This window comes from Hibiscus syriacus, unplaced genomic scaffold, assembly GCF_006381635.1.
Source record: "Hibiscus syriacus cultivar Baekdansim isolate YM2019G1 unplaced genomic scaffold, ASM638163v2 tig00110457_pilon, whole genome shotgun sequence".
Taxonomy (NCBI): Eukaryota; Viridiplantae; Streptophyta; class Magnoliopsida; order Malvales; family Malvaceae; genus Hibiscus; species Hibiscus syriacus.
Genome location: NW_024062744.1, coordinates 700437 through 726859, shown reverse-complemented (window position 1 = coordinate 726859; position 26423 = coordinate 700437). Strand labels below are relative to the sequence as shown.

The 26423-nt window shown below is 35.2% G+C and overlaps 3 protein-coding genes and 1 non-coding gene across 5 annotated transcripts; 2 read left to right on the top strand and 2 right to left on the bottom strand.

Moving 5' to 3' along the window:
- Positions 1-1321: 1321 nt before the first annotated feature.
- Positions 1322-22800, bottom strand: LOC120126330 (aminoacylase-1-like). Its single transcript, XM_039144546.1, has 6 exons — positions 22786-22800; positions 7513-8385; positions 7277-7414; positions 2133-2372; positions 1916-2052; positions 1322-1419 (listed from the first exon to the last, which is right to left on the bottom strand). Exons 2-5 carry the CDS (start codon positions 8341-8343, stop codon positions 1963-1965), a joined length of 1299 nt encoding a protein of 432 aa, XP_039000477.1. The 5' UTR covers positions 8344-8385; positions 22786-22800; the 3' UTR covers positions 1322-1419; positions 1916-1962.
- Positions 9203-9284, top strand: TRNAS-AGA. Its single transcript has one exon. It is a non-coding gene; the product is annotated as a tRNA-Ser (tRNA).
- LOC120126270 lies at positions 12104-18677 on the top strand. The gene is made up of 7 exons (XM_039144498.1): positions 12104-12223; positions 16400-16580; positions 16648-16756; positions 17088-17299; positions 17380-17407; positions 17860-17967; positions 18559-18677. Exons 1-7 carry the CDS (start codon positions 12138-12140, stop codon positions 18582-18584), a joined length of 750 nt encoding a protein of 249 aa, XP_039000429.1. The 5' UTR covers positions 12104-12137; the 3' UTR covers positions 18585-18677.
- Positions 19507-22249, bottom strand: LOC120126331 (lysM domain-containing GPI-anchored protein 1-like). Of its 2 annotated transcripts, none has more exons than XM_039144547.1 (5): positions 21217-22249; positions 20748-20865; positions 20460-20621; positions 20322-20353; positions 19507-19857 (listed from the first exon to the last, which is right to left on the bottom strand). In XM_039144547.1, the coding sequence occupies exons 1-5, from the start codon at positions 21884-21886 to the stop codon at positions 19577-19579; spliced, it is 1263 nt and encodes a 420-aa protein (XP_039000478.1). In that variant the 5' UTR covers positions 21887-22249; the 3' UTR covers positions 19507-19576. The 2 variants fall into 2 exon arrangements, with proteins under 2 accessions (XP_039000478.1, XP_039000479.1); XM_039144548.1 differs by having other exon boundaries at positions 19508-19854; positions 21217-22248.
- Positions 22801-26423: the final 3623 nt, after the last annotated feature.

The window sequence follows — 26423 nt, the reverse complement described above, 5'->3', positions numbered from 1 at the left end:
CTTTATTATTTCATATTTGATAACATACACACATTTTGTAGACACAATTGTTCGAACCCGAAATTTAAAAAAAAACAGCACTTCCTTTAACCACCGAGATTATATTTCCGTTGACATTCTCAAATTCATATTCAAGTTGTACATCTTTATTTATTATTAATTTTAAATTATACACTTAATAAAAATAACTTCACATTCGTTGGCTGAGCCAAAGGGCTGTCATGAGCCTCAACCAAAAAAATATAAAATTATAATTCAGTATAATAATTAAATTTTTTGACAATTAGTATAGTAGTTAAATTAAATTTTGTTCTCTAAAAAATTAATAATTTAATGGTGACGCTTAAATCTAATTTCGGCCATTACCCGTGCTCACATCATGCTTAATTTCAAATGCATTACATGCAACTTTTCCTCCTCGTTACCTAGTAATAAACAATAATATTTCAGATAAGGCTTAAACTAAAAAAAATCCTAAATTATATTCCTTTTTTTTAAGTCCCTAAATTATTATCTTGAGACTCTGGCCTCTCAGATGGTGCTGCCATGCAAGTAAATACGCAAAACCATGCTCTCATTTTCTTTTTGAATCGTCTGTTTATTGCATGTTTTTATTGGTTTTTTTTTTAAATCTTTTATTGGTTTTTTGAATAGTATGTTACAACAAATATACATATCTTGAGATAAGAAAAAACAGTTTAAACACTAAAAAAATGACATTCGGATGGATAATCAGATACCCAATTCGAAATTTTGAATATCTGAAAATTCGAATATTCGATTATTTCGTATCGGATTCGGATATTTATTTCGATGATCCAATATACGATTTTGCACACCCCTAGTATAGGATATTGTATTCGGATAGCTCACTTTTGTACTCAAGCATTCCGTACTGATTTTTATTATTCAATAAATTCTGAGATACTCTTTTCCTCCTCCCGTTTTTTTTTTCTTTCTAAAATATCTTTTAATGTTTTGGCAATTATAAAGGGTTTTTTTAATGGAACCTCCAATTCTTATCAAAAAGGGGAAAAAACTTTAAACTTAAAATGCTGCATATATTATAACAATTTAAATATCATCAACCTCTAAACCTTCAGAAAGATTTTGGAACTTTGTTTAAATGTATTCAGAAATATTTTGGAACAAGAAAAGAAAAAGAATCCACGCAAGAGACCACTTCATTCTATTCCAGATTAAAGTTGTTATGCAGCAATTCATGAAACATTTTAGAACGATCCCTCACTTATTGAAATATGAATACGGGGTTCAGTGTCTTTCTCATGAACGGCTATGGAGGAAATAAAAGCTTTTGGTAAAATTACATGTTGGGAATAACGCTCGACTTGTCCAGATTCCAAATCATTTCGATCTGAATTGATGCAGATGTCGATGATAACCTGAAGCACTCGAACCCTGAAATGATTCCGGTTTCAGATGTTTTTGAAGAAGAAAAAACCAACACAAGAAGTGGTATACAATGCTATCTGAACCTAAAGTGACTCGACTCAAAATTCAACATAATTCCCAGATAACTGACATGTTCAGATGTTAAGTTGTGACCACACTGTAATCTAAGCTTTCACTCAGAGAAAACTGATAAGACAAAGGACAACCACCAAACCCCTGACCTACAGCATTCCAACAACAAATACAATTAACTGGAAAGTAGCTCTATGTGCATCTTAGATTCTTTGGGTACATTGATGCTTACACTAAATTCCGATGGATTTCTTACCAATTGCTTTATATTTGTTAGATTATAGCTAGCCGGTTCATATTACGGGAACAAAACCATGAATTTATGCAAAGTACATAGCCACAAGCAAGACATGATATTTTTACTTACAAAAAGAACATACATTATGGAAAATATTGCACAAGCAGAACACAGAAGATGATTTGATCTTACCATGAGACACTGCAACCATGTTGATTTGTCAAACCAGTTGAAATCATCTAATGAGATTCTCCTTTAAAGGAACTCAGAGAACTTATTACGGATTCATACACTTCAATTCCCCTCAAGTACATGGTATCTTTCAGGAACTGCAAGACAGAACCGTTGCAAGAAACGAAATAAATCTTAACAGTAAGAAAAATTATGATCTGTTTGCAATTAGTCAAACCTCGTTATGATCATGCAACAGTATGGGAGTGTTTGTCATTGGGGAAAAACCAAGAGTAGGAATTCCTCTTTGTCTCATGAATCGTGCATCTGTTGTTGAAGCTAAAATTTCAGGCCTCGAAAGTTTTCCTCCAGCAGCCTCAATAGCTTGCTTGAAAACAGGCCACCATGGATTAGACTCGTTTGTCAGCGTCATTAGAGGGCGGCCCTTGTAATCTCTTATTGGCCCTTTCTCAATTAGCTACCAAAATAGAAAGCAATCAGCGCCACAGAAAAAATGAAAATATGAGATTACAAGTTATTACTAATCAAGAGTACTGTACGAGAATAAGAATAATGCAGATAGATGATCCAACTTGTTGACAAGTTTTATCTTTTTTGATCATTAACACTTCATGTTCTAAGAATTTTTTTGCTGGTGAATTGTCAACACCTCAATTAACTCTTTGCATAGACGACCCGTTGCACACTTCAAATGCACAGTGACTAATCAGCTAATAAGCATAAGTAGGACATGGCTTTATTGATTTGTCAAATTCAAGAAGCACATTACAGCACAGAAAACGGAACAGAACAGTTACCATGGGGTTTATCATCTTTCAACATGACGGTTCTCTAATCGTGGATATCGAAAATTATACATATTTAAAAGTCACCGAGAACAGAATTGCACATGACTATGTTGATACAAAACAGTTAAACCAGTTATTATCAGCACTCTAAAAATAACTCATTGCACACTTCCAATCCAAGTAAACGGTGACCAGGTAAGAATGCCAAAGCACATATTTAAACGATTAAATATTGTTTAAAACTCTCATTTTCTTTCTTTCATTTTTCAACTCTACCAAGCACATCAAATGGAAAAGAAAAATATATTTTGTCTTCTACTTTTCTCCTACTCTAAAATTTCATCTTTCCAAATTTTCTTTCAACCTTACCAACCAATTATTTTATAATTTTTTTCAGATCAAGAGTTCGGCTCTCCTAGGCTTTGCTTGGTAAAGTTGAAAGAAAACTGAAAAGTTGCAAAATTTAGGAGAAGAAAAATACAAAGATTGAAAATATATTTTTTTTTCTTTCCATTGGTGTGCTTCAAAGGAAAGTTAAAAAAAAGAAACAAAAGATAGTTTTCTTTCCGTCAATTGCTTAGCAGAGTTGAAAAATGAGAGGAAAGAAAATGAACATTTTAAAATGAACACTTAACTGCCACCTTTCACATTTTCTTTCCTCTCTATCATTCCAATTTGAAAGGATTTGTTTAATGCATTAGGATGGTAAATAGCCATCTTTCATGTTTCTTTCCTCTCATTTTCCTTCCTACCAAGTACATCCAAATCTATTTTCTTTCCACTTTCTGTTCTGTTCTTCCCATCCTTCAATTTTTCTACTCAAACAGGTGCACCCCTAGTGTCAAATAGGAGCATTCCTAGCAACTAATTCTATTCATCAAGATTCCACAGAACATTATCGAAGTCTAACTATTCCAGGATGAATTTGTGAGTAGAAAAATATTGAAACGTAATATATAAAAAGGTGGCCCAAGCATGAGACATTGTGTATGTTACTAGTTGACTACAGAAATGGCATTTGAGTAGCAGTAAAGAATACAATTGATCACATGATACAGAATATAAGAATACATGCTTTAACACTTAATATTGATCATTTTACATGTCAATCCAAAATAAGTTATGATTCAGAATCACAATTTTGCTTATGTTAACGAAGGTGAAGCCATTTCTATCACTTTTCAAAATATGCAGTCCTTCTAAATTACCAAATCACAGCCTGCCTTATATGGTTCGTTCTAAAAGATAGGTCATGTAATGTCCCGAATCCCGGGTTAGTAGTTCGGGTTAACCTGAGACATATAAAACAAGCCCAATAGACTTATAAGATAGCTTGGACCTAGTTGAGCTTGGAATTGGGCTTGAGTTAGGCTCAAATGATAGAGAATTGGATCATTTTAATATTAGGATAAAAGGAAGAGGACTAAATGAGTAATTTCCCCCTTGCTTGAACAAAAGCTGAAAACCATTAAAAAATAGATGATCACACGTTGGTACCTTCATCATTTTTCCCCACCAAACAGTCCTCTTTGTCTCCTCCTTTTCTTATTCTTCTTTCTCTCCAAATGCGAGCTAAAGGTGGAAACTTTGAGAGTTTCAAGCTTAGTTGAGTTTTCGGAAGGTAAGAATATTCATCTACACCCTTCAAGCTTTCATCCAAACCCCTTATTGCAAGTTTTAGTCATAGAATCCAAAAATGGGTTTTAGAGACCTTTAAGAAAACAAGTGATTTCCAACCCCTTTTTAGTTGATTCAAATTATAGGGAGTGTTCTTAACTTCAATCCAAGTACCTAGTTGAGTTAGTAATTCATTTTCTTTCCCTTGATTAGTGAAAGAAGTGGGAGAGAGCTCCAAAACTAGGGGAAGGAGAAATTGATCCTTGGGTGATTGGAGGATGTTTCTAGCAGCTAAGAAACCGATGTAACACGTTCACAACTTCTTCATACCATTTGTGAGTCATTAGGAATGCATTTTAGCTAAAGAGTTGGGTTTGAAACATGTTGAGCATTTCATGATAGATTTCATGTTTTGGTGTTTTAATATGTTCTAAAGCCCTTTTCATGACCTTTGTATATCACATAAAACTTTAATAACGTTTGGGGACCTCAATAGAGTTTTTGGGGTGGTTTAGAGGGTGATTTCCGTGCCTAAACAGGGCATTTTCGGGCGTAAGTATCGGTAATGGAAGAATAATACCGATATTGTTCTAACGAGGGGCAAAAAGAAGGGAGATTTTGTGTAAGGGGTATCGATACTCATTATAAGAGTATTGATACTGAGGGCCCGGTTTCGAGACCCACAGATCTGGCATTAAGACCAATATTTCAGTGTACATTTTTGGTATCGGTACTCACGAGAAGTATCAATACCAATGGTAGAGTATCGATATTCCCCATAAGGGTACCGATACCGAGGTATTTTTCTAAACATCGAACCTAAATTTATCGATACCCTAGCCAGGGAGTATCGATACTACCCCTTTTTCCTAGTTGAAATTTGTTGTAGTGTATCGAGACCGAGTATCGATACTACCCCTTTTTCCTAGTTGAAATTTGTTGTAGTGTATCGAGACCGAGTATCGATACTCAAGGGTTGGTATCGAAACTGAGAGGCCTAGTATCGGTACCAATGTACTTTTTGGGGCATTAATTTCAAAGGATTTTAAGAGGTAATGAGGTTTCCCAAGAACTCTATAATTACTCTCAATAAAATTACAAGTGAGAACAAAATTAATAATCGAATAAAGCTAGAAACAAGATCAATCAATTAGGGTGACATAAAACTAGCCTTGATTAATGCTCGGAAAACGATTAGGACACTCGAATTACTTTAGTAAATGATATTGGTGTTGAGAAATAGAATTGTCTGGATATCCTTATCCACTCGCGAGGGGTGGGTTAGTCGAGGGTGTTGTGTCCGATGTAGAGATTCTGGACCTCATCCTAGATCGACTAGAGGTGTGTGAGCTCCGAGATGCAGAACCCTCAGTCGCACCATGATGTCTACCCTAGAGTAGAGAGTGAAGTATACGAGTAACTCACTATTTGCATTGCACTCGATAGCATGAGCATTTGATGAACACTTATAGTATGGTTTAGTTGTTAGTGTGACAGTGGACTAGTGAGCTCAGCGTTCGGAATTTGTTTCCGTGCACAAGTATTTAGGAGGAGCGATCGAGGAGCTTATCGCACAACTAACATCCCAGACCGAGTGTGAAGCTGAGTACATCTCGAGTTATATTCTTTAGAGGGCATGTATCACTTGTAGACCTTCTGTTTATTCGAGTCGTAACTTTATTTTAAAATGTTAGGTTGTATTATTTTGATATACTTATTTTGGGAGCTCCCCGTTGTAAACTTATCTTATACAATTATGGTTGAATCATTTTATTTGAAATGGTTTTTTTAGTCGTTTTAAATGAGAAATTAAAGAAAAAATTTTGGGTTAGCCACTCCGGTGGTTTTGTGCGGCATTCTAATCCGTCTACTTTGTGTCATATCGGACTAGGATGTTACAGGCCTTGAATCTAAGATGATGGGTGTGAGGGGAGGATGTTATTTTCCATTGTTTGTTGGACCTTGTGGATGCATAAGAATGTTGTGGTATTTAATCAGGAAGAGTGGAGCACTGATAGAGTAATTGTGCAATGCTTATCGTGGTGCAAGAACATAGTGCAGTCTAATCTAGAGTGACCCTCAGCTGCTTCGAGGTGTGTGGCAGATCTAAGCTGAAAGTTACCCAGTAAAGAATGGGTCAAGGTTAATAAGGATGCATCTATCAATTAGCAATCTGCAGAAGCTCTAGTTGGCAGGGTGCTCGGTGATGAAAATGGAACTTGGCTTGTTGGTTTTTCCAGCAACATCGGTCTGAGTACGGTGCTGATGGCGGAGCTCTGGACTATGCTTGATGGTATTTCAATTGCATGGCAGAAAGGTTTCAAAAAGGTGATTCTTGAGTCGGATAATCTACTGGTGGTGGATCTAATCAACAATAGGAGGCTGTTGGGTAATCAACATTCAACAAACCATTGTCCATGATATTCAAGACAGACTGTTAGAATAAGTTAGCACTAGTGGTTAGCAGGGTTTTAAATAGCGGTCCGTAACTGCGATAGCGCCCGCGAAATAGCGGTAGCGCTGCCTTCCAATATATCCGTTATGGCCGCAATCGCGGTAAACGCGGCACGACCGAAAACGCGATCGCGACCAAATCCCTGATGGTTAGTTTGTTAATTAGTTATGCCATTATGTTGGGCCATTACTGATTACTTTGGGTATGAAATATAAATACCCATCAATGTAATAGGTTTGAGAACTCAGGATCCCCATTTTCATTCTATCAATAATAAAATTCCTTTTATGTTGGGCCAAGAGATGCACATGAAAATAACCACCAATTGCAAAAGAAATCATGTAAATAGTCTAGAAACAAATCAATGCCAAGAGATTCACATGAAACTGGTTCCAATCAAAGCAATCAACTTAATTGCTTAAAAACAACAATATGTATGCATTCTGCAAACCATCTATAATCAAAAGCATCAAAAAACATGTATCGAAAAGTATGCTTTACCTTATAAGTCAAATTCCTTCTAGCAGGTGCCCATTCTTCAACAATTCTTTTCTTAATAAGATCCGGATCAGCAGTGGGTGGCAACCTAAGATCAAATCCAGCCTCCGCCTCAGAAGGTTGCATATTCATCACAAATCCCTGCATACAAACAAATTGGTCCCCATCATCAAACACCATAGAAAACCTCCATTTTAGCATCAATTACAGTATAGAACACACAAATATCAGACACTCACAGTTGGGGAAGGAATCCCAGCCTTCAGATAAACAGGATTAACCGAAATGACCTCAGAGTTCATAGCTTCCCCAGATTTAACAACATCAAACTGACTCTCCCTAAATTTAGTAATAACTTCCACACTCTTCATCAAATTCTCCATCGCTCCATTATCGTACATTCTTGAACCATGCCCTGGAGCTCCACTGGCCTTTATTATAAGTCCCCACGGTGACCTATCAGCATAAAACACTCTAAACTCATCAGCTGTGGAAGCCTGGCCTTCATCCAGAACGAACCCAACACTCAAATCCTCAAACTCCTTGGAGTTGACGAATTTGTCACTCCCATCAATCCCTCCGATTTCTTCATCAGGAACGTAAGAAATATGAACGGTTCGCATAGGAGTAAACCCTTTAGCCTTGAGGTTGCGGATGGCTTCCAAGTATTGCATAGCGATGCACTTGTCATCTTGAGCACCGCGCGCGTAGATTCGACCGTCAGGGGTGAGGGTGGCGGAGAAAGGGGGGTGGATCCATTTGGAAGGTTCGGCTGGGACAGAGTCGAGGTGGGAATTGAAGAGAACCGAAGGAAGAGAAGGGTGGGAGCCAGGCCATGTAAGAAGAAGAACTGGTTTGGATGGGACGAATTCAAAGGTTCGGGCTTGGAGGCCGATGGCGTTTGCTTGGGATACGAGGAAAGAGACAGGGTCGGCGTAGTTAGGATCGGGATGAGCGGTTTTGAACTGAAGGTAACGGCGGAATCGAGCGATGGGAGTGTCTTCTTGGGAATGAACTGAGAATAAGAAGAAGAGGAAGAAAGAGATGAAAAGGAGGCGAAGATTCGGCATGATTGGGGCAATCTAAGAGTGGAGACTAACAAGGAAGTGAAGCGAAATACTCTTTCTTTATTTTAACATTCAAGTGAAGACTTGGAAGTACCCTTCAAGTGGCAAAGAGTTGTACTTAGTTAAAAGAAAATTTTCTTCCTACCTAGACTTGTCCATTTTATTACTGCTCCATCATACTTGGAGCCATTATCGTAGTCTCAGGTCTTCACACTGTGGTGTGGGGTAAAAGTAAAGATGGGAAAATCTCGGAAACCTATGGGAAAAGCAATGGCCTGCAAGATTTGCCAGTCACAAACACTGTTAGATCAATCAGTGTTGATGATAAAATAGCTAATATTGCAGCTTTAAAGAGCCCTTTATGTTTTAGCACTCAAGGAACATAAAAACAATATTCACTGATTCTAGCAGGAGTTGTTCATCCCCCAAGGGATAAAATATACTACGTAAAACCATCCCATCTTCCCCATCTCTCTCTCTCTCTCTCACCTGCTACGCAGACAGTAAATTTGTAGTTTACTTGCCATCTTTTGACTCTACTCCGAGGCCTTCAATTTGGTGAAGTGAAAACCATGAACTATTGCAGTTTGCCTAAAATATTCCATTTCCAAAAACTGTTACAGCTTGATTGAAATGACTTCAAATTCTTACTTGCAACTTAGCACAAGAAGCTAAAAAAATGTTAATTGCCTACATCCTTGATTTTTTATTTGTTTTTAAACATGAACGTTCCATGATAATTAATCAATTGGGTTCCGTTTCAATAGCAGAAATTCAAAATAGAAAATTGAAAGTGAAACATATGCTATTATAATATAATTTATAAAAGTAAAATAAATAGAAATAAGCCAGCAACAACGATGTGGGCATGCCGGAGTGGTTATCGGGCATGACTAGAAATCATGTGGGCCCTGCCCGCGCAGGTTCGAATCCTGCTGCTCACGTTTCGTGTTATTGTATACTCATTTGCTCTGCTTATTCAGACTATTACTTGAGAATAAGTTTAACCGTTTAGACATCTTTTATTTAAAAGAATTACGATGTAATTTTAAATTTGTATGTTATGGGATTTTCTCGGATTTTTTCAGTGCAGTTCAATACGGTATTGTCTATAATAAAAAGAGAAAATCGCCTCAGTGATCAAAAAAAAGTTATAATATACGATTTTAACCAACTTTTTTTGGATTTGCGAAAATGACCAACAAAATCGCAACGCGAAATAAAAATCGCAACGCGATTTAGAAAATCGCAACGTGATTTAGAAAATCGCAACGTTGAAAAGAAAATCGCAACGGTCAAAAGAAAATCGCAACGCGATATTCCAAGAATCGCAATGCGATTAAGAGAATCGCAACGCGATCTTCCAAGAATCGCAATGCGATTCAGAAAATCGCAACGCGATTCCAAGAATCGCAACGCGATTAAGAAAATCGCAACGCGATTCCAAGAATCGCAACGCGATTAAGAAAATCGCAACGCGATTCCAAGAATCGCAACGCGATTAAGAAAATGAGTAAATTCTTTCAAAAGCTATTGTATTTGTTTCTTTCTTAAGAATTTTCTCTAAAAAGATAGTATCCGCGCGGACGTGTCGAAGACACGTATTACCACGACCACGACCACGACCACGACCACGACCACGACCACGACCCGAGACGAGACGGCGGCGGCGGCGCGCGAGAGTCCCCCTTGTTCTCTTTCACTCAACAAGGAAATGGGAAATCCAAGCCTTAAATACTCTTCCCAATAGTGTTTCCAATACTATGTGGGATTGAGCATTACTCAACACTTCAAAGAAAATATAGCAATTTTTGTAGCATGTTTCCCGCTTAATCCATATTTAAAAATATTAAAACATTTTATCATATTAAAACTATATATATAAGTTTGAATTGAAATGTAGATATCTACAACTCTTTTAATTCTCTTGATAAAATGTTTTAATATTTTTAGATATGGATTAAGTGGGAAAATACTACAAAAATTGCTATATTTTCTTTGAAGTGTTGAGTAATGCTCAATCCCACATAGTATTGGAAACACTCTTGGGAAGTGTATTTAAGGCTTGGATTTCCCATTTCCTTGTTGAGTGAAAGAGAACAAGGGGGACTCTCGCGCGCCGCCGCCGCCGTCTCGTCTCGTCTCGGGTCGTGGTCGTGGTCGTGGTCGTGGTCGTGGTCGTGGTCGTGGTCGTGGTCGTGGTCGTGGTCGTGGTCGTGGTCGTGGTCGTGGTCGTGGTCGTGGTCGTGGTCGTGGTAATACGTGTCTTCGACACGTCCGCGCGGATACTATCTTTTTAGAGAAAATTCTTAAGAAAGAAACAAATACAATAGCTTTTGAAAAAATTTACTCATTTTCTTAATCGCGTTGCGATTTTCTTAATCGCGTTGCGATTTTCTTAATCGCGTTGCGATTTTCTGAATCGCGTTGCGATTCTTGGAAGATCGCGTTGCGATTCTCTTAATCGCATTGCGATTCTTGGAATATCGCGTTGCGATTTTCTTTTGACCGTTGCGATTTTCTTTTCAACGTTGCGATTTTCTAAATCGCGTTGCGATTTTTATTTCGCGTTGCGATTTTGTTGGTCATTTTCGCAAATCCAAAAAATGTTGGTTAAAATCGTATATTATAACTTTTTTTTGGTCACTGAGGCGATTTTCTCTAATAAAAATATGAGTCCAAACATAGAGTATTGAGACCCTTATGAATTATTAAGGGTAAATTACGTATTTAGTACCTAAAGTTTCATTTTTTTTATATTTTAGTATTTGAATTTTTAATTTTTACTAAATCATACTTAACGTTTAGTTTTTATTTCATTTTAGTACCCGCCTTTAAACGTCAGAGATGATGCGACATGTGATAATTTTTTAATAATTTATAAACTTCCATGTCAATAATCAAATGTTATTTATTATTATTATTTTCAACCAATAGGGTGATGACATGTGTCACCCCTATGAAATAAAATTGAGGTAATTGTGCTTAGCATGGGAATTAAACCACGCCCTCTTGGGGAAGAGGAAAAGGGTTGATCATTAGGCTAAGCAAGGTAATTATTACCAATTCACCATAAAAGTAAAAAGAAAATAGTTATGAAATAAGTGCGATAATCGAAGAATTAATAGTTAATCTAATTGTTTAATGCACTATTTAATAGGATCATGTTTTAAGGGTTTTTTCTTTTTGAATAATTTAAAGTGATTATAAGTTAAAATTTATTTAGAATTTTCTTAGCTTATTGATAATACACACATCTTGTAAATACAATTGTTTGAATTCAGATCTTCTAGAGAAAACAACACATCTTAATAATATTCAATGGATTCCATCAAATTCCAAGTTATCTATGAATATACACACAATATTTATAATTTATCCATGTATTTTACGTACACTTTACATTATATATCAACTGACATTTAATGTCTAAGCTGATGACTAAATCGACTAAAGGACTTGATTAAAATAATATTGATCGTTTAAAAGTTCAATTTAGAATTTTTTGAAGGATGAAGACCAATTTAGAATCTAAGCAATAGTTTGAGAGCTTCAGTGCAATTAACTCAGAAAATAAGCGTTTGTTATCTCTCAAAGAGTAAGCATTTAGTAACAACATAAAACAAAACCGGTTCACGACGGTTTTACAGTCTTACGGAAATCCGCTCATTTGGACACGTAAACGCGAAACGACTCCATCCTAAGTTCCCAAACCATCTCGGATCGTCGAAATTCATCACCCCCTACCACCCAAATCTCAAGAACCCTAATGAAAAGTTCCGGTTTTACGTTCGAGAATGGGCGGTCATGAAGCGGTGGAGGTTGCCAAGACCGTCCTCGAAGTCGCCGACGTCGCATGGACCGCCTTGGAATGTTGCCACCTGTCATACCCCAATTTAGGGGCTAAATATTAATAAATTATAAAGTATTGATTTTAATTGGAATTTGGAAGAAATTGAGGATTAAATTGTAAAATTTCAAAGTTTATAGACTATTTTAAGAAGTGTATAAAATTCAGTGACTAAACTCATAATTTAACTATTTTTATTTTAGAGAGAATTATAAACATCTTCCCGTATGTTTTCTGCATAAATGCTCCATTTTCCTCCTCTAGTCAACCTAGTTTGAACTCCGATCTATTCATCGTTCGACCACCGTTTGACGAATCGAAACCATCATCGTGTTCGTTGTCGACCGAAGAACAAAATCCCTCAAATCTCTAATCGTGAATCGGCATTGTTTGTCGGAAATTTCAACCGGAAGTATCGTCAGTTTTAACTCAATCTTCGTTGTTTTTTTGTCGATTCACGTCGATCCGACCACCTGTTTTCGACACCTCCCGCACCATCGTGTTCTTTGCATCATTCTGAGTCCACCGGTGCCCTTCTCGTCTCCGTCGTCGCCGGTGCGTGGAGGGGTGAGAAGTCAAAGTTTCTGACGTTTCGGAATCGAGCTCTCCACCGTTTGAAATTGTGAACCGAGCTTTGTAAGTGTCTTAAAATGCCATAAAATATTTTTTAGAAATTTTTCGGACACCATAGCACTGTTCACGAGCCCCCACGCGCCACCCTTGTGAGTATGAGAGCTTCGAAAACTGTTAGGGCAGTTTGACCCAGTTTTGACCCGACCTGACCCATTTGATTCGGTTTGACCCGACTCGACCCGTTGATCGTTGACTTTGACCGTTGACTTTGACCAAAAAGTCAAATTTTTTGAAAAGTTATATTTTATGTTTTTTGACGTCCTGAGTCCGATTCCGAAGTCCGTTTTTCAAAATTCGAACTCGAAAGCCTCGAAATTTTCAGTCAAACATGTTGACTTTGACCAAAAAGTCAAAATTTTCGAAAAGTCATATTTTATGTTTTTCGACGTCTTGAATTCGAATCTGATGTATGTTTCGCCAAATTCGAACCCAATAAGCTATTTTTCACTGATTTATCACCCGATTCGATCCGTTTTTCGCAATTAAGCTCTAATTTTTTATGAAATTTCTGTATATTTGTATCTGAGGAATTATTGGAACTTGAATTAAAGATCGAGGGCATTCAAATGGAATTTATATGGTCGACCAGTATTACACGAAAATCGAGGTAATACATTATTATCTCTTTTTGCTTTATGGAACATGTTGATAATGGATAAATGCATGAATGTATATGATTGGTCTATTATGCCTGTTTGATTATGGATGGATTCGAACCGAATACGGTTTAAGTGATAAATTAATTAAGATTCCATGGAATTACAAGTCCTGTGATTAAGTGATAAAGGAATAAGTCCTGAATATGTAAATTATAATTTATCTCATTAAAGGTACTTGGATGATAAATTATGAGAATAATTCGATTAGGTAAAATTACGAAAATACCCTTATGTTGTAATAAGACAAGAATTGACCATGGAAGTTGGATAAGAAGTTTGTAAAGACATATTGATATGATGAAACTACTGATGTGTATGGAAAATACTAGTTTTGCTTAGGAAATCTAGATAACCGATTTCTAAACCCAAGATGGCTTGTTCAAGATACTAGAAGTTGATAAGGAATAATTTAAAGTTTAGAGATTATCCGGGAAAACGATTAACCCTAGAATCTCTAAATTATAATTATCTTTGTTAAGAGTTTTAATACCAAAATTATCTTTGTTAAGAGTTTTAATACCGAAATTATATGGTTAAGAAATTACGAGATTACCTTTGAGAGGGAAAAATAGCCCAAATTGATCCTGAATGGAAAAATACTCAAGAAGTCATGCCTAAATCGATGAATTACTAGTTTCATCATTAAGTTCACACGATTACACAGAAAAATCCTGATAATCAGTAAATCTCCGAGTTATGAGTAAATACTTGAAGAATAATTTATCGATGGTGCTCTTTTGATAGAATTGTTCAAAAGGACTGAGGTAGATGATAAATTTGAATTAAATAATAAGATCGGACGAAAGGAAATGATTGTAATACACTGAATCTTTGAAATGACCAAAATACCCCTGGAATGGAAATGACCAAGAATATCACCAAACTCATGAATGATTGGATATCCCCGAGTTCTAAAATTAATGGAATAAAACTGAGCACCAGAATAACCAAAATACCCTTATGACCTAGACTAAATAGAGGTGTTGGACTAATTAAGGAATCCAAGTAAATATGAGTGTTGTACTACCCTTAAAAGTTACGGAAAACAACTTAAGTGAGCCGATCAACCCTAATGATATATCAGTACCTGAACGACATAGATATAACTTGAATGAGCGTTCGTCTTCTCAAGTTTGGCTCGATGATAATTTTGGAAGTATTCAGCTCAGCACAATTCTAGATCACATTTTGTACTAAGAAGGGGATATTTGTTAGACAAATCAACCATAAAGACCAAATTGATCTGAACAGAAATACAATATGTATCCAAAATTCAGAAACGTCTAAATTACTCTGGAAAACTCTGAAGTAACCGGGATAGACTTGACTATTAAATGAAATAATTAACCTCAATGACTAAGGATTAAATAAGTGATTTGGATGAGTCTGGAAACGTTAATGAACATACATGATGTAATATTCTTAGGGGTCAAGAATTACAAATCAAACATGTCAGCATTTCATGATATCGTGGAAGCGTGGAAATAAAATAAAGAGCATTGAAATATCTGTTAGTTTCTTTAAGATCTATTCAGTGATGATTTCAAAGATGATCTATTGAGTGATGATTCCGAAGATGATATATAAATAAGAATTTTTGGTATTAAAAAGTAAATACCCTGGAAGGACAATGAATTGACCAGTCGACAAGCATTAGTTCTGAGAGTTATTCATTTGTTCGATAATCCAATCAATCGACATAGATTGTAAAGGTTCTGAATCTTCGTTCTCCCTTATCAGCTCAAACCACTATGGGCATATCTGAAAACATAAGTAACTCATATGTAAAGGATTATAAATACCTTCTGATTATGTAGAGCTTCCGAAAAATGTATAAATAAGATATGATCCCGATAAATCACATTCTGAATAACAGATGATTCTGTCAGCTAATAAACTCTTCCAACAGTGATTCTAACTTCAGACATTCTATCGGTAAACTGAAGATCTGTGTTTCTCTGCCAGATAAGATTATCCAGTATCTCTGAATAATATTTGTAAACACTAGTGTGTTCCTTAATTACATGAATGTTTTATCTAATTTTCGATTTGAATTTTTTATGATTTCTGATCTGAATTCTGTTCAAATTTCTAATATAGATTATGTTCTGATATCTGATCTGATTCTGTTTTGATTTCTAATCTGGATTCTGTTCTGATATCTGATCTGATTCTGTTTTGATTTCTGATATCTCTGTTTACTGACGGAAAAATGTTTTAATTGGGGGTATTGTTGAAGGAAGTATTTCTGCAGGTTCTTCGGCTTTGTGCTCAAGGCCTTACAGGTTGTGTGGGTTGGGTGTATGGTTCTGGGGAACCTACACAAACAGATTGTGAAAGGATGGTTGTAGTGTTCATGTTTTAAAAATATATATATGTTTTAAAAGATCTGTATCTTTTTACTGATTTTACGGGAACACACTAGATAACATATTCTGATCTCCTGAACCTAGTTATTTTAAATATTTCCATCTGAACTGAACATATCTGTTACTACCTGAGATATCAATGAGACTTCAGCTCAGCCTAAAATTTTGTAGACATCTGAACCACTAAGAAAATATATATTTATCTGAATATGCACATTTTTCAGCATTATCTGGTAGTTCTGTATCCTTAAGCTTTTCAAAGTTCACTCTATTACTCACCATTGCAGGTTAAAAGAATTGTACTAGTGCAACTATCGACTTCAGTAAGAGAGTTCTTCTGACGTTGTTTGCAGAGTATGGTACATGTGATTAGAGGGCTTGTAATTGTATTTTGTTTTATATATAAGTCTGAAAATATGTTTTATTTTTTACTACTGATAAATGATTTTATGAGTTTATATATTCAGATAAAATTTTTTAAATTTTTCGTTATTTTTACGATAGGTCGTTCCGGTGACCCTAATGTGACAACCCAAATCGGATCGAAGGTGTCACCACCACCACCATCACGGCGATGCTCCCAGAAATAATGAGAACTGCGATCTTGAAAAAGAACTGGAAATTCTAAAATCGGAAAATCAACGTTTAAGAATTCAGCTTGAACAGAACCCTAAACTTCTCGATAATCTATCTGAATCTCCTGCTCTATTAAACGATTGTCCTCCTGACGTACGTAATTTTCCTTTTTTGTTCCGTTTAGTTTTTTTTTCTTTCTAATTTCTGGAATTAATTGCAGCTTCATGCTAGGTTGATGTCTACCGTAGATTCTAAAGACTTCTTGACCCGGCGCAAATCAGTTGACGAATCCAATACTAATATTGAGTTTCCATTCAAGGAAGCTACAGGTTCTTAGATACCAAATCTCATCAATGATTTTTTATTTTTTTGTTTATTAATTTATGGCAGAGTAATGCTACTTTACTGATTTCTTTATATTAAACTCACGGATTCTGTATAATTATAACAGGTAAACGAAGATTTCTCTCCATTTTTAAATCAGCTATTTTCTCATATCAATGTATAGAAATTCATTATTAGACTGGTAAATTTTTACCGCATAGGTGGGTAAATAACTGGCTTAGCGATTGCTTTGCTCCTTTAATATTAGGAATGTATAAATATTGATTGATTAGCTAGCATGGTGTTTTTTTTACTCGTAATTTGTTTTTAAATTAGGAGACGATATACATTCAGCTGAAGTTCTGATTAATGTTGACCAAAAAGAACCAAGTTGGTGGGTATGGGTAACTGATGAAATGTTTCCAAGCAATGTTGAAGAGTGGAGTGGAATTGATGATGAGAATTACATTGTTGTTAGTGAAGAGCATGTTGTGGATGGGGTTGCTAACTTTATGGAAAAATGCATATTGTCGAACCCTAAAGCTCAGGTTTTTAGCTACTTAATCTGACTTTCCTTTTCTACTTCATATACTATGTTCTTATGTTTTTTTTAATCCTGGTATCGCAGACTTTGACCCCAGAAGAACTGCAGAAAAGTAAGTTTCCTACTAAATAGACTTATCTTCACCCATTTCTTTTTCTTGGTATATTACCTGCTAGTATAAATGTCTAATGATAATTGATGGTAAATATCGAGGTCCCATTCTTTAGATAAATAGGAAGCTGCATTGCGATTCACTCCTTCAAAACTATATAGTGGAAGATGGGCAACAGTGCTGTAATAATTACTAATAGATCCCATGCATTTGGCCCTTGACTTGTCTTTTGTTTTCCATGTTTGGTAACCTAAATCTTTAGACACTTAAAAAGGAGTTTTCTGTTTTATGAGTTTATTAAGAAGTTGTCTGACATTTCCAAACTTGCTGGTGAATTTCAGCCTTTATTGTTTTCCTTTGATTTTGTTACTAATTATCATGCCTGTGCCCCCATTCTTTTAATTAAGTGTGGATAACATAGTGTTTACTTACTGTGATGAGATTATGAGCAGCTCTTCTGAAAGCATTAGAAGGTGTCAGCAAATTGGAGAAGGTTTTGAGCATTTGGCATGCTGGAAAGTTGTTCTATACGTTGCCAACATGGGGACTTACACTGGCTGGTTAAGTTTCTCTATTCCTTTTACCAATGTTATTCTGGTTTTTTTGTATTTGTCAATTTGCTTTACATGCTCTTAAGGCCAAAAAAATGGCATGCTTGTCCCTTTTGATCGAGAGGACTGGCTTGCTAATTTATATAGGTTTTGCATGGATGATTAAATCAGTAGCCTCCATAGAAATTTAGCAGTTGAACTATATAAATGGCACCCCACACCTCTGCAATATCATTTTGTATTTTATACCTTAATATGGATTGTTACTCATTAAAACAAGCATGCCTTTCTTATATATACGATGTAAACTTCTCAAGTCCTGCAAAATCATTGTTTGAGCAAACTTATCACCCATTACACTATGGCATTGAACTGGGAACAAGTCCTTCAGTACCAAAGCATCAATAGATTGAAAATTATGTCTTCTTACTGCAAACTTGTAGGTATCCAAATTTAAGGAAGATTGGTACTGAAAGATATTCTCGGATACATACTCCCGAATTCAAACATGTTGTGCTAGGTTTTTGTCCATGCTCTTATGTAATTTCTAACCTAATGAATTGAATTTGACAATATCATTATTTATCTGACTTTGGACAGGTTATATAAGAGCCGTACCATATTGAAACTTGCTGGAATGGATGAAGGCTCTATGAATGAATTTAACTGATGTACCTGTATAGCAGAGAAAAAGTCTCTGAAGTGTTGTGACGTTTGGTTTTCCATGTCAATGTTGGTGTGAACTGTAAATGTTGTAAATACATACGGTTCAATTTGTTCTATTTAATGGATAAATTGTATTTACGAATCTTATTTACTCCAGCTATATTGACCGTCGGTGATGGTCAGAATTTCACAAGAATTTACATTTTGACTTATTTTTTTTGGACCCAGCTCCAAAAATATTTTTAAAAATCTAACCAAATAGCTGATATATATAAGAAAAACATTTCGAATTTTTCTAATAGTTGATCTTCTACTGTCCGATCGTGTTCAACCCAGAATTAATATTGAATTTTCTTTATTATCTATATGCTGTTATAACTTCCAACTTTTCTTTATAGTACTCTGTGATCATTAATCCCATTTACCTTTACATATCATGAATGAAATGTTGTTTTTCGCTTGCAGGTTCTTGGAGACGAGGATAAGATAGCAAGGTATGCCAGAGAAGAAATTGAAGACACGAGTATGTGCCGTGGCAGTTTCAACCAATTTGGCAGTGGTGGTGGCATTGTGAAATTCCAACGACCGACGACAATAGCTGACACGGCGGTCAATGACGGTGAACACTGATCGATCAATGCAACTAGAGACCAACAGTGATCGATGTCATCACATTGACGGAATTATCATCCACATCATCACAACATTTTCGAGTAAACCAAAATCTTTAAGCATGGAGAAACAAGGCAATAAAAATATTAGCAGTCCTCGGACATCTTAATGAAGGGAAAAAGGCAACTTAATTGCACTTAAATGATCAGAAACCAAAGTAAAAATCAATAGTGCAATTTGAAAGCTAACAGCACGAATGTAAATGCAATCATAGATAAAACTACAGACAACCCTGGACAGATCAAAAAGCAACAAACCTTCGAAACAGAGACATCCAAAATTACAACGAGACCGGTGAGATTAGTTTGATAAGCAAGCATGTCAAAAGTGCTGCAGGAAGGGTAGAGACCGAATTCACCAATGTGGAGGCATCAGACATACTTCCCAGTGGGGCACCTGCTGGGCCAAAACCTGGAAGTGACCCAGTAGATGGCACTTTCGAAGTCTTAGGCACAGTTGTTGTTGTGGAACCATCCGAATGAGGTGAAGGTGCTGGGGCAAAAGCCGAATCAGGTACATAAGTAGGTGGGGCTATGAGGATAGGAAATTGCTGCGGTCCTGCTTTAAAAAAAAAGAATAGAAATTTAAAACAGCCGAGAAGCCTTCTATGACCATCTGGAAATATATGTGAATTCGAAAAGTAAATGGCTCGTGTTTGACCCCTAGAGATTTGAAGTCATGTAGTGTCAGAGAAGCTTAAACTTTCACTTATTTTAACAATACAGAGCATTAGAATAGCCAAGAATTATGTATCAGTGAAGGGTAAAAAATGAATTCAGTATGTTGATGACTAAATAATTATTATTTTATTTTTTATACTACTATGAAAAAGATCACATAAATAACATCAGATAAGAATTATCCCTACAACTCGGTCGTTTTTAATCTGTGTGAATGCAAAAGGAAATAAATATATTCACATCATTGGATTAGAGACATCCAAAACATGCTAAAACTAAATGATTTCCTGTCTTCGTGCATTTTGGAATCACAAGAATTGAGAAAGGTATTTTATTAACTTGTACCTGGACATCGAGGTTGAAGAGAGGACGAAAACCTGCAGAACAAAGGCAAGGATTGGAAGGGTTCAGTCATTGTAAAATTAGAACACAGATCATTTTTCACATAAATATCAATCAAAGTAAGTAAAAGGAGCAGCATACGAATTGATAATGGTGCCATTCGCATAACCACCGTAAGCACAAGAAGTAACGTTGCATCCAGCACTACTTTGCTGCACTGTAACATTCCCCAGCTTAAGATTGCTGCCTTTACATTGCATGCTTGAACATGAAACAGCCAATGAAGAAGGCATACAGTACAAACTGCTCGACAGAATCAATAAAGGTACTACACACTGTTAGATTTAAGGAAAAGAATAACAAGCAGTAAAAACTAAAAACTATCATACAACTAATGTAAACCAATAAGCTACGAGATGGCTCAATTACTTGCGACTCCCAGGCCCACAGCTGCACTGGACACAGTGGCTAGCAGTAATAGCATAGCTCCCATTAGGAACAATCAATCCATAATCTGAGGCATATTTGGGAAAATTTGAAGCACAAGCTGCATGAACAGAAAGAACCAATACTTAACTTTCACTGTCCATGGAAACCGACATAATCAAAGCAAAAGCATGAAAAAGAAAACAAATCTTGATTCCAAGGCTGAGTATAGAAATTCACAATCATTCCATCAACTTGAACTAATCAACATGGAAAATATCAAAGGGATAAAATGTGCAGCAAATATATAAAAAGTTAAACCTAGTTTCCTAACTTCATAAGCAAGTATAAAACTCAACTCTACAGCTGAAAATTCAAGAGAATGGCATTGGCTTTAAATGATTAAATCATTGCAATTTTCAATTTCAGCGTCAACCAAAAAATCTGCCAAAACAAGGCAACTGAAAACTACCTGATAAAGGAACAGCAATGATATCACCATCCTTAATAGAAGTAGTCCCCATAGCATTAACATCCATTAAATCCGTGATCGTAGTGGAATAACTAGCTGCAATTCCAGCCAAAGTATCCACTGGCTTCACCACATACGACAGATAAATGGCGGGCAGTCCATTATCAGTACCATTAAAACAAGTACAGGGCAAAGGAACCACAAGGTTCTCCCCCACATCAAGAACAGAAGGATCAGCAATGGAGTTGGCCTCCCTAATCTGATCAGCCGATACCAAACCTGCATAAATCGAATCGGCAATCGACGAAAGCGTGTCCTGCGGGCGAGTTTTGTACTTGGTGGAAACAGATTTTCGAATCCCATCGACACAGGAACACTGGATGGGGATCTTGAGGAAAAGCCGGGAAGGAAGGATGTGGTTTTCGACGTCGGGGTAAGAGATATCGACGGCGTTGGCCGTGAGGACCGCAATGGGGTCAACCTGGAAGAGGGAAGCAACCTCGGCCACTTTCAAATCTGTGTAGAGAGTGTACCCCAACAAGGCGTTGCAGGAATCGGAGTTCGAACAAGGCTCGATTGTTGATTTTGAAGCTACCAAAGCTACATTCGAGAAAACTATGAAGCAAAAGGAAACAGAGAAGGAGAAAAAAGTGGGTCTTCGGTTTGGCATAGTAAATAACCGAGCTTTACTTTGCTACTCAATGATGGGGTTCTTCCTTTAGTAATGGTTTTGGGTTTTGGAGACAAATTAAAAAAAATAAAAAACCAAGATTTAAAATCAATTAAAGATGGATATTTTAGCTTCTTTTGAAGGTTCCGCTGGGTTTTACCCTCCACTCTAAAGAAAAACAGCACTCTTTAAGCTTATGGAAGAGACCATACAATGTAGAAAGTAAGACTAAAAAAATGGGTGAGTGAATCTCAGTGTGTTAGGGTTTGGGTTTCTTGCTTTTCTGCAAAATGGTTTACAGCAAGGAGGAGGAAGAAGAAGTGAGAGAAAAGAAAAGGAGCGAAGGTGATGAAGAAAGGGACAAATGTGGAGTTAAGTGGACAGATACAAATCAGATTCTCGATCTTTGAGTTTTCAAGCTTTGTTATTACCTTTTTACTCTTAAAGACAAACTTGTCCCTGGTACTTTTTTAACTTTACAAAATACTTAATTATATTAAAAAAAAAAAACACTAAGTTATATTTTCAAAAAATAATAACAGATGCTAAATTATATTTAAAGCAGTAATATAAAATTAATTTTATATTATTAAGACTTATAATAACAAATTGATTTAATTAAATTAGACTATAATAAAAATAAGTCTTTGAATAAAACATTATTTTAATTAAATATTTATTTAATATTTATGGTTAAATAATTTTTTTTACATTTATATAATATTTAAATAATAATTCAGATGTTCTTAAAAAATCAGATGAAATGTCTTTTTGAATTAAAAATTTATTCATTCAACAATTTTATAAATTTATTTAATTATCTCTTAATTCCGTGGAGCAAATTTATTGTTCATGTAATTTTTTAATAATATGATAAGATCAATGTTTTTAAAATCGGATCAGATCTTAAATCGGTGAAGATATTGGTTCACTAGTTCAACCGTGGTTAAACCGCGGTTGAACCGGTTTATATAAAATATATTTTTTAAAATTTTATATAATATTAAAAGATATAAAAATATCACAAGTCATAACAACATATACAAGTTAAAAACCATAAAATCAAGTGAAACAAAATGATTCAAATCAACTACAACATAATATTTAAGGTCAATACCTAATGAAATTCATCAACAACTAAATAAAAAAAGTACATAATTAATACAAGTATCAATCATCATAATATTAATTGAAATTGATTCCCTCAAATTCCAAAATATTAGGAAAAACTTCTTCATTAGTTGAACTACCATCGCCATCACCACTTTGAACTTGAAACTCCATAACATAACTTTAAACTTGAAAGTCCACAACATCAAGATCTTCATCACCTAGCAATATGATAAATAAATACAAAGTTAAATTTAAATTCTCAAATAATACTTAACAATTAAAAGTAAAAGTGTAAAACATATTAAATAATAAATATAATTATATAACTAAAATAAACAAGTAAAGATTAACCCTTCATTGTTTTTTGATAATTGACCAACTGGAATTGCATTCTCATGATAAAGAAAATTATCAATCTCATCAATATCAAACTCATGAGGTGTTTCTTCTTTAGTTACTCAAAAATCAACATGATCAATAGATTCATAATCAATAGGATCATAACATGGCTTCTTGAGCAACCTAAAATTAAACATCACAATATCAAGAAAGAAGTTGATTAATGATTAATTGATTATGCTTAAAAGGATAAGGAATTGAAATAATATTTTGACATTATACCTATTCTTTAAACACAAGTTATAAGTAACATAAACTAGATCATTTAGTCTTTGATGTTCTAGTCTATTTCTTCTCTTTATATGAATGCGTTCAAAGACACTCCAATTTCTCTCACATCCAGAAGATGAAGAAGTTTGACTAAGAAGACGGATTGCCAACTTTTGTAAAATTCGAGCACTACCCCCAACCAACGGCCACCATTGATCTACAAGAAATAAATTTAATGATAAAAAATAGAAGTATAGAACACAAGTTATACTTAACTATTTAACCATAAAATATAAATTATAAACTAGAAAATATAAAGTAATATTTACCGGGTCGAATTGTCTTTGTTACGATAAGAGCGCTTTCTCGACCAAAACTTCCTTGTCGTTCTCGGTACATATTCATCTCACTAATGCCTTTAGTTAAGTCATTACAAAATGCCTTTTTTTAAGTAAAGAAATGGTTGCACTCATGACTCTGTTCTTGCAACAAAATTTCTCATCATAGAAGAATGCATGATTTAAAAAGTAAGTTATTGCATGAAGATTGAGTTTTAAATGTTTATCCCATCGAGCCTTAATAATATCTGTGTAAGGCTTATACAAAGCTCTTATACTTCTAAACATCTCCTTCATAGCATTTTTTGCCCTTTGCATGCCTTCATAAACATAACCAAGAGAAGGCTTTTCATCCCCATCTACAATTCTTAGTAATCGAATAATAGGAGCCACAAGTTTCGCTATCGAAAACAGTCATTCAAAAACTTTTGATCCAAAACAATAGCACTAACATTTTTTCCTATTGTAGTCTTTGATAATTTATGGCTAGTGAAATGCTTGTCTACAACTAAAGCTTGCAAATCATGTTTGTGATCAAAAATATTTTTCAATGTAATAAAAGTAGTAGCAAAACGAGTCACTCCTGGACGTACAATTTCTTTCCAGCCTTCTCTTTTTCTCATCCAATATAAGAATACCATGTGATTATAGACAAATACTGTAATCTTGGAAGCCTTTGAGGCAAGGTCTGCAACATGAGGCATACTAGCAATGTCCTTTAAAAGGAGATTCAAACAATGAGTGGCACAAGGAGACCAAAAAATGGTATCATATTTCTCTTGTATTAATTTACCAACTGCTACATAATTAGTTGCATTATCAGTCACTATATGGAAAACATGTTCAGCTCCAACCCATTCAACCACTTCAGAAAACAAGCCTCATAATGTCTTAGCATCTTTTATGACATCTGATGCATCAACAAATTTCACAAATACTACTCATATAGTATAATAAATTAAAAAGTTTATCAAACATATATTAAGTATTCTTCATATGATAGTTAACAACAAACTAAAAAAATAGTGAACTAATAAGTAATAATTATAATAAAGACTATTAAAATTTCACATAAATGACACCTGCAGGACAATAAACTAGAAAGTTGATCAAAGTTCTTTGTCGTTGATCAGTCCATCCATCTGTCATAATTGTATATCCACTCTTAGCCCAATTTACTCGATAACCTTCTACAAGTAAGCAACACTCTGTCTTGCAATCTCCCAACAAGTTAACCCTCAATTCATGATAAGATATGCCTTTAAAACCGGGACCAACATTGATTGCATCTAAAGCAGGTTGAAAGTATGGTGATAATGTTGCATGAAATGGAATGCATGCATCGTAAAACCAATGAGCAATTGCCATCTTAGCTTTGTGAATTGCTTGCGTGCTTGATAATACACTTTTCAAACTTGGTTGCGATCCTGGAGTAGTCCTTGGAGCAAAATTAGTAATGTGGCTTGCATCTTACTCTTCTTATCCATATTTGAGCTAGGTTGAACTTCTTGTGCTTCCTCTTCAATATTTTGATCACCATATGCTTCATTTAGGTTACTATTACCACTTTTACTATTTTCTTTGATTTCATCCAATAACTTAAGCATTTGGTTACAAACATCATGAGGCACTTTTTTGCAAGAACTTATATTACCTAGAACCCTGCAAGATGTTGCTTCATTCTATTTATGCCCCTCCTTTACAAGGCTTACTACAATAAAGGCAAGTGTATACACAACTTTTTCCCTCTTTTTTAAATGAAACATGATCCCACGGGATCACTTTTCCCACGAGCTGTACTTGAGGATTCTGTGGATTGTTTCTCAGATGGAATACTATTACTATCTTGAGAAGCATTATCTTGTAGAGCATTCACACTTGGTAATTCCTACATGTTATAAACATAAATTGATTAGTGATTAATAATACATAATTGAATAATTGAGATATTCATATGCAATTATAAATATAACGAGCAACAAAATTTCTCATAGAGGAACAATCTCACTAGCACCAATTTCAATACATCAAACAATTAACCAAAGAATGAATATTTTTGATCAAAGGGATCGCATTGAAACTGTAAATTCCTGTTTCAAGTTTGAACATCTTTTTTTTTTCCTTACAAAAGAATTGCCATAAAAACAAAAAAATCGAAAACCTTGCTACATACATTGAACGAACAATATCACAAATTTCAAGTGTGCCTATGTTCAAAATGGAGGCTATTCTGCCATTTTATCTTTTATATTGTGGGTGGAAATGGGGCCAGAATCTAGAGGGTAGAAGATCATTTGCCAGATTCAATGTCCACCGCTGCCGGCATTGCCTGAATTTATATCAACCACATCTTCCTACAAAAGCCCCTAATATGTCGTTCACAGAACCTGCTCACCGATCAAGTCGAGACCGACCAGAAAGAAGGATATCCCTTGAAACAACAAGAAATAAAAATGGATACCCTGTGCAGACAGAAG

Excerpts from the sequence above, each read along its gene's own strand:
- LOC120126331 (XM_039144547.1), bottom strand. The coding sequence starts at position 21,886 with ATGCCAAACCGAAGACCCACTTTTTTCTCCTTCTCTGTTTCCTTTTGC. Across the intron at positions 20,866-21,216 it reads CATTGCTGTTCCTTTATCAG|CTTGTGCTTCAAATTTTCCC; the intron begins GTAGTTTTCAGT and ends CTGTTCATGCAG. Across the intron at positions 19,858-20,321 it reads TCTTCAACCTCGATGTCCAG|CAGGACCGCAGCAATTTCCT; the intron begins GTACAAGTTAAT and ends TTTTTTTTAAAG.
- LOC120126330 (XM_039144546.1), bottom strand. The coding sequence starts at position 8,343 with ATGCCGAATCTTCGCCTCCTTTTCATCTCTTTCTTCCTCTTCTTCTTA. Across the intron at positions 7,415-7,512 it reads CTGGGATTCCTTCCCCAACT|GGATTTGTGATGAATATGCA; the intron begins GTGAGTGTCTGA and ends GTTTGTATGCAG. Across the intron at positions 2,373-7,276 it reads GAAGGAATTTGACTTATAAG|CTAATTGAGAAAGGGCCAAT; the intron begins GTAAAGCATACT and ends CTATTTTGGTAG.
- LOC120126270 (XM_039144498.1), top strand. The coding sequence starts at position 12,138 with ATGGGCGGTCATGAAGCGGTGGAGGTTGCCAAGACCGTCCTCGAAGTC. Across the intron at positions 12,224-16,399 it reads GCCTTGGAATGTTGCCACCT|GTGTCACCACCACCACCATC; the intron begins GTCATACCCCAA and ends ATCGGATCGAAG. Across the intron at positions 16,757-17,087 it reads TCCATTCAAGGAAGCTACAG|GAGACGATATACATTCAGCT; the intron begins GTTCTTAGATAC and ends TTTTTAAATTAG.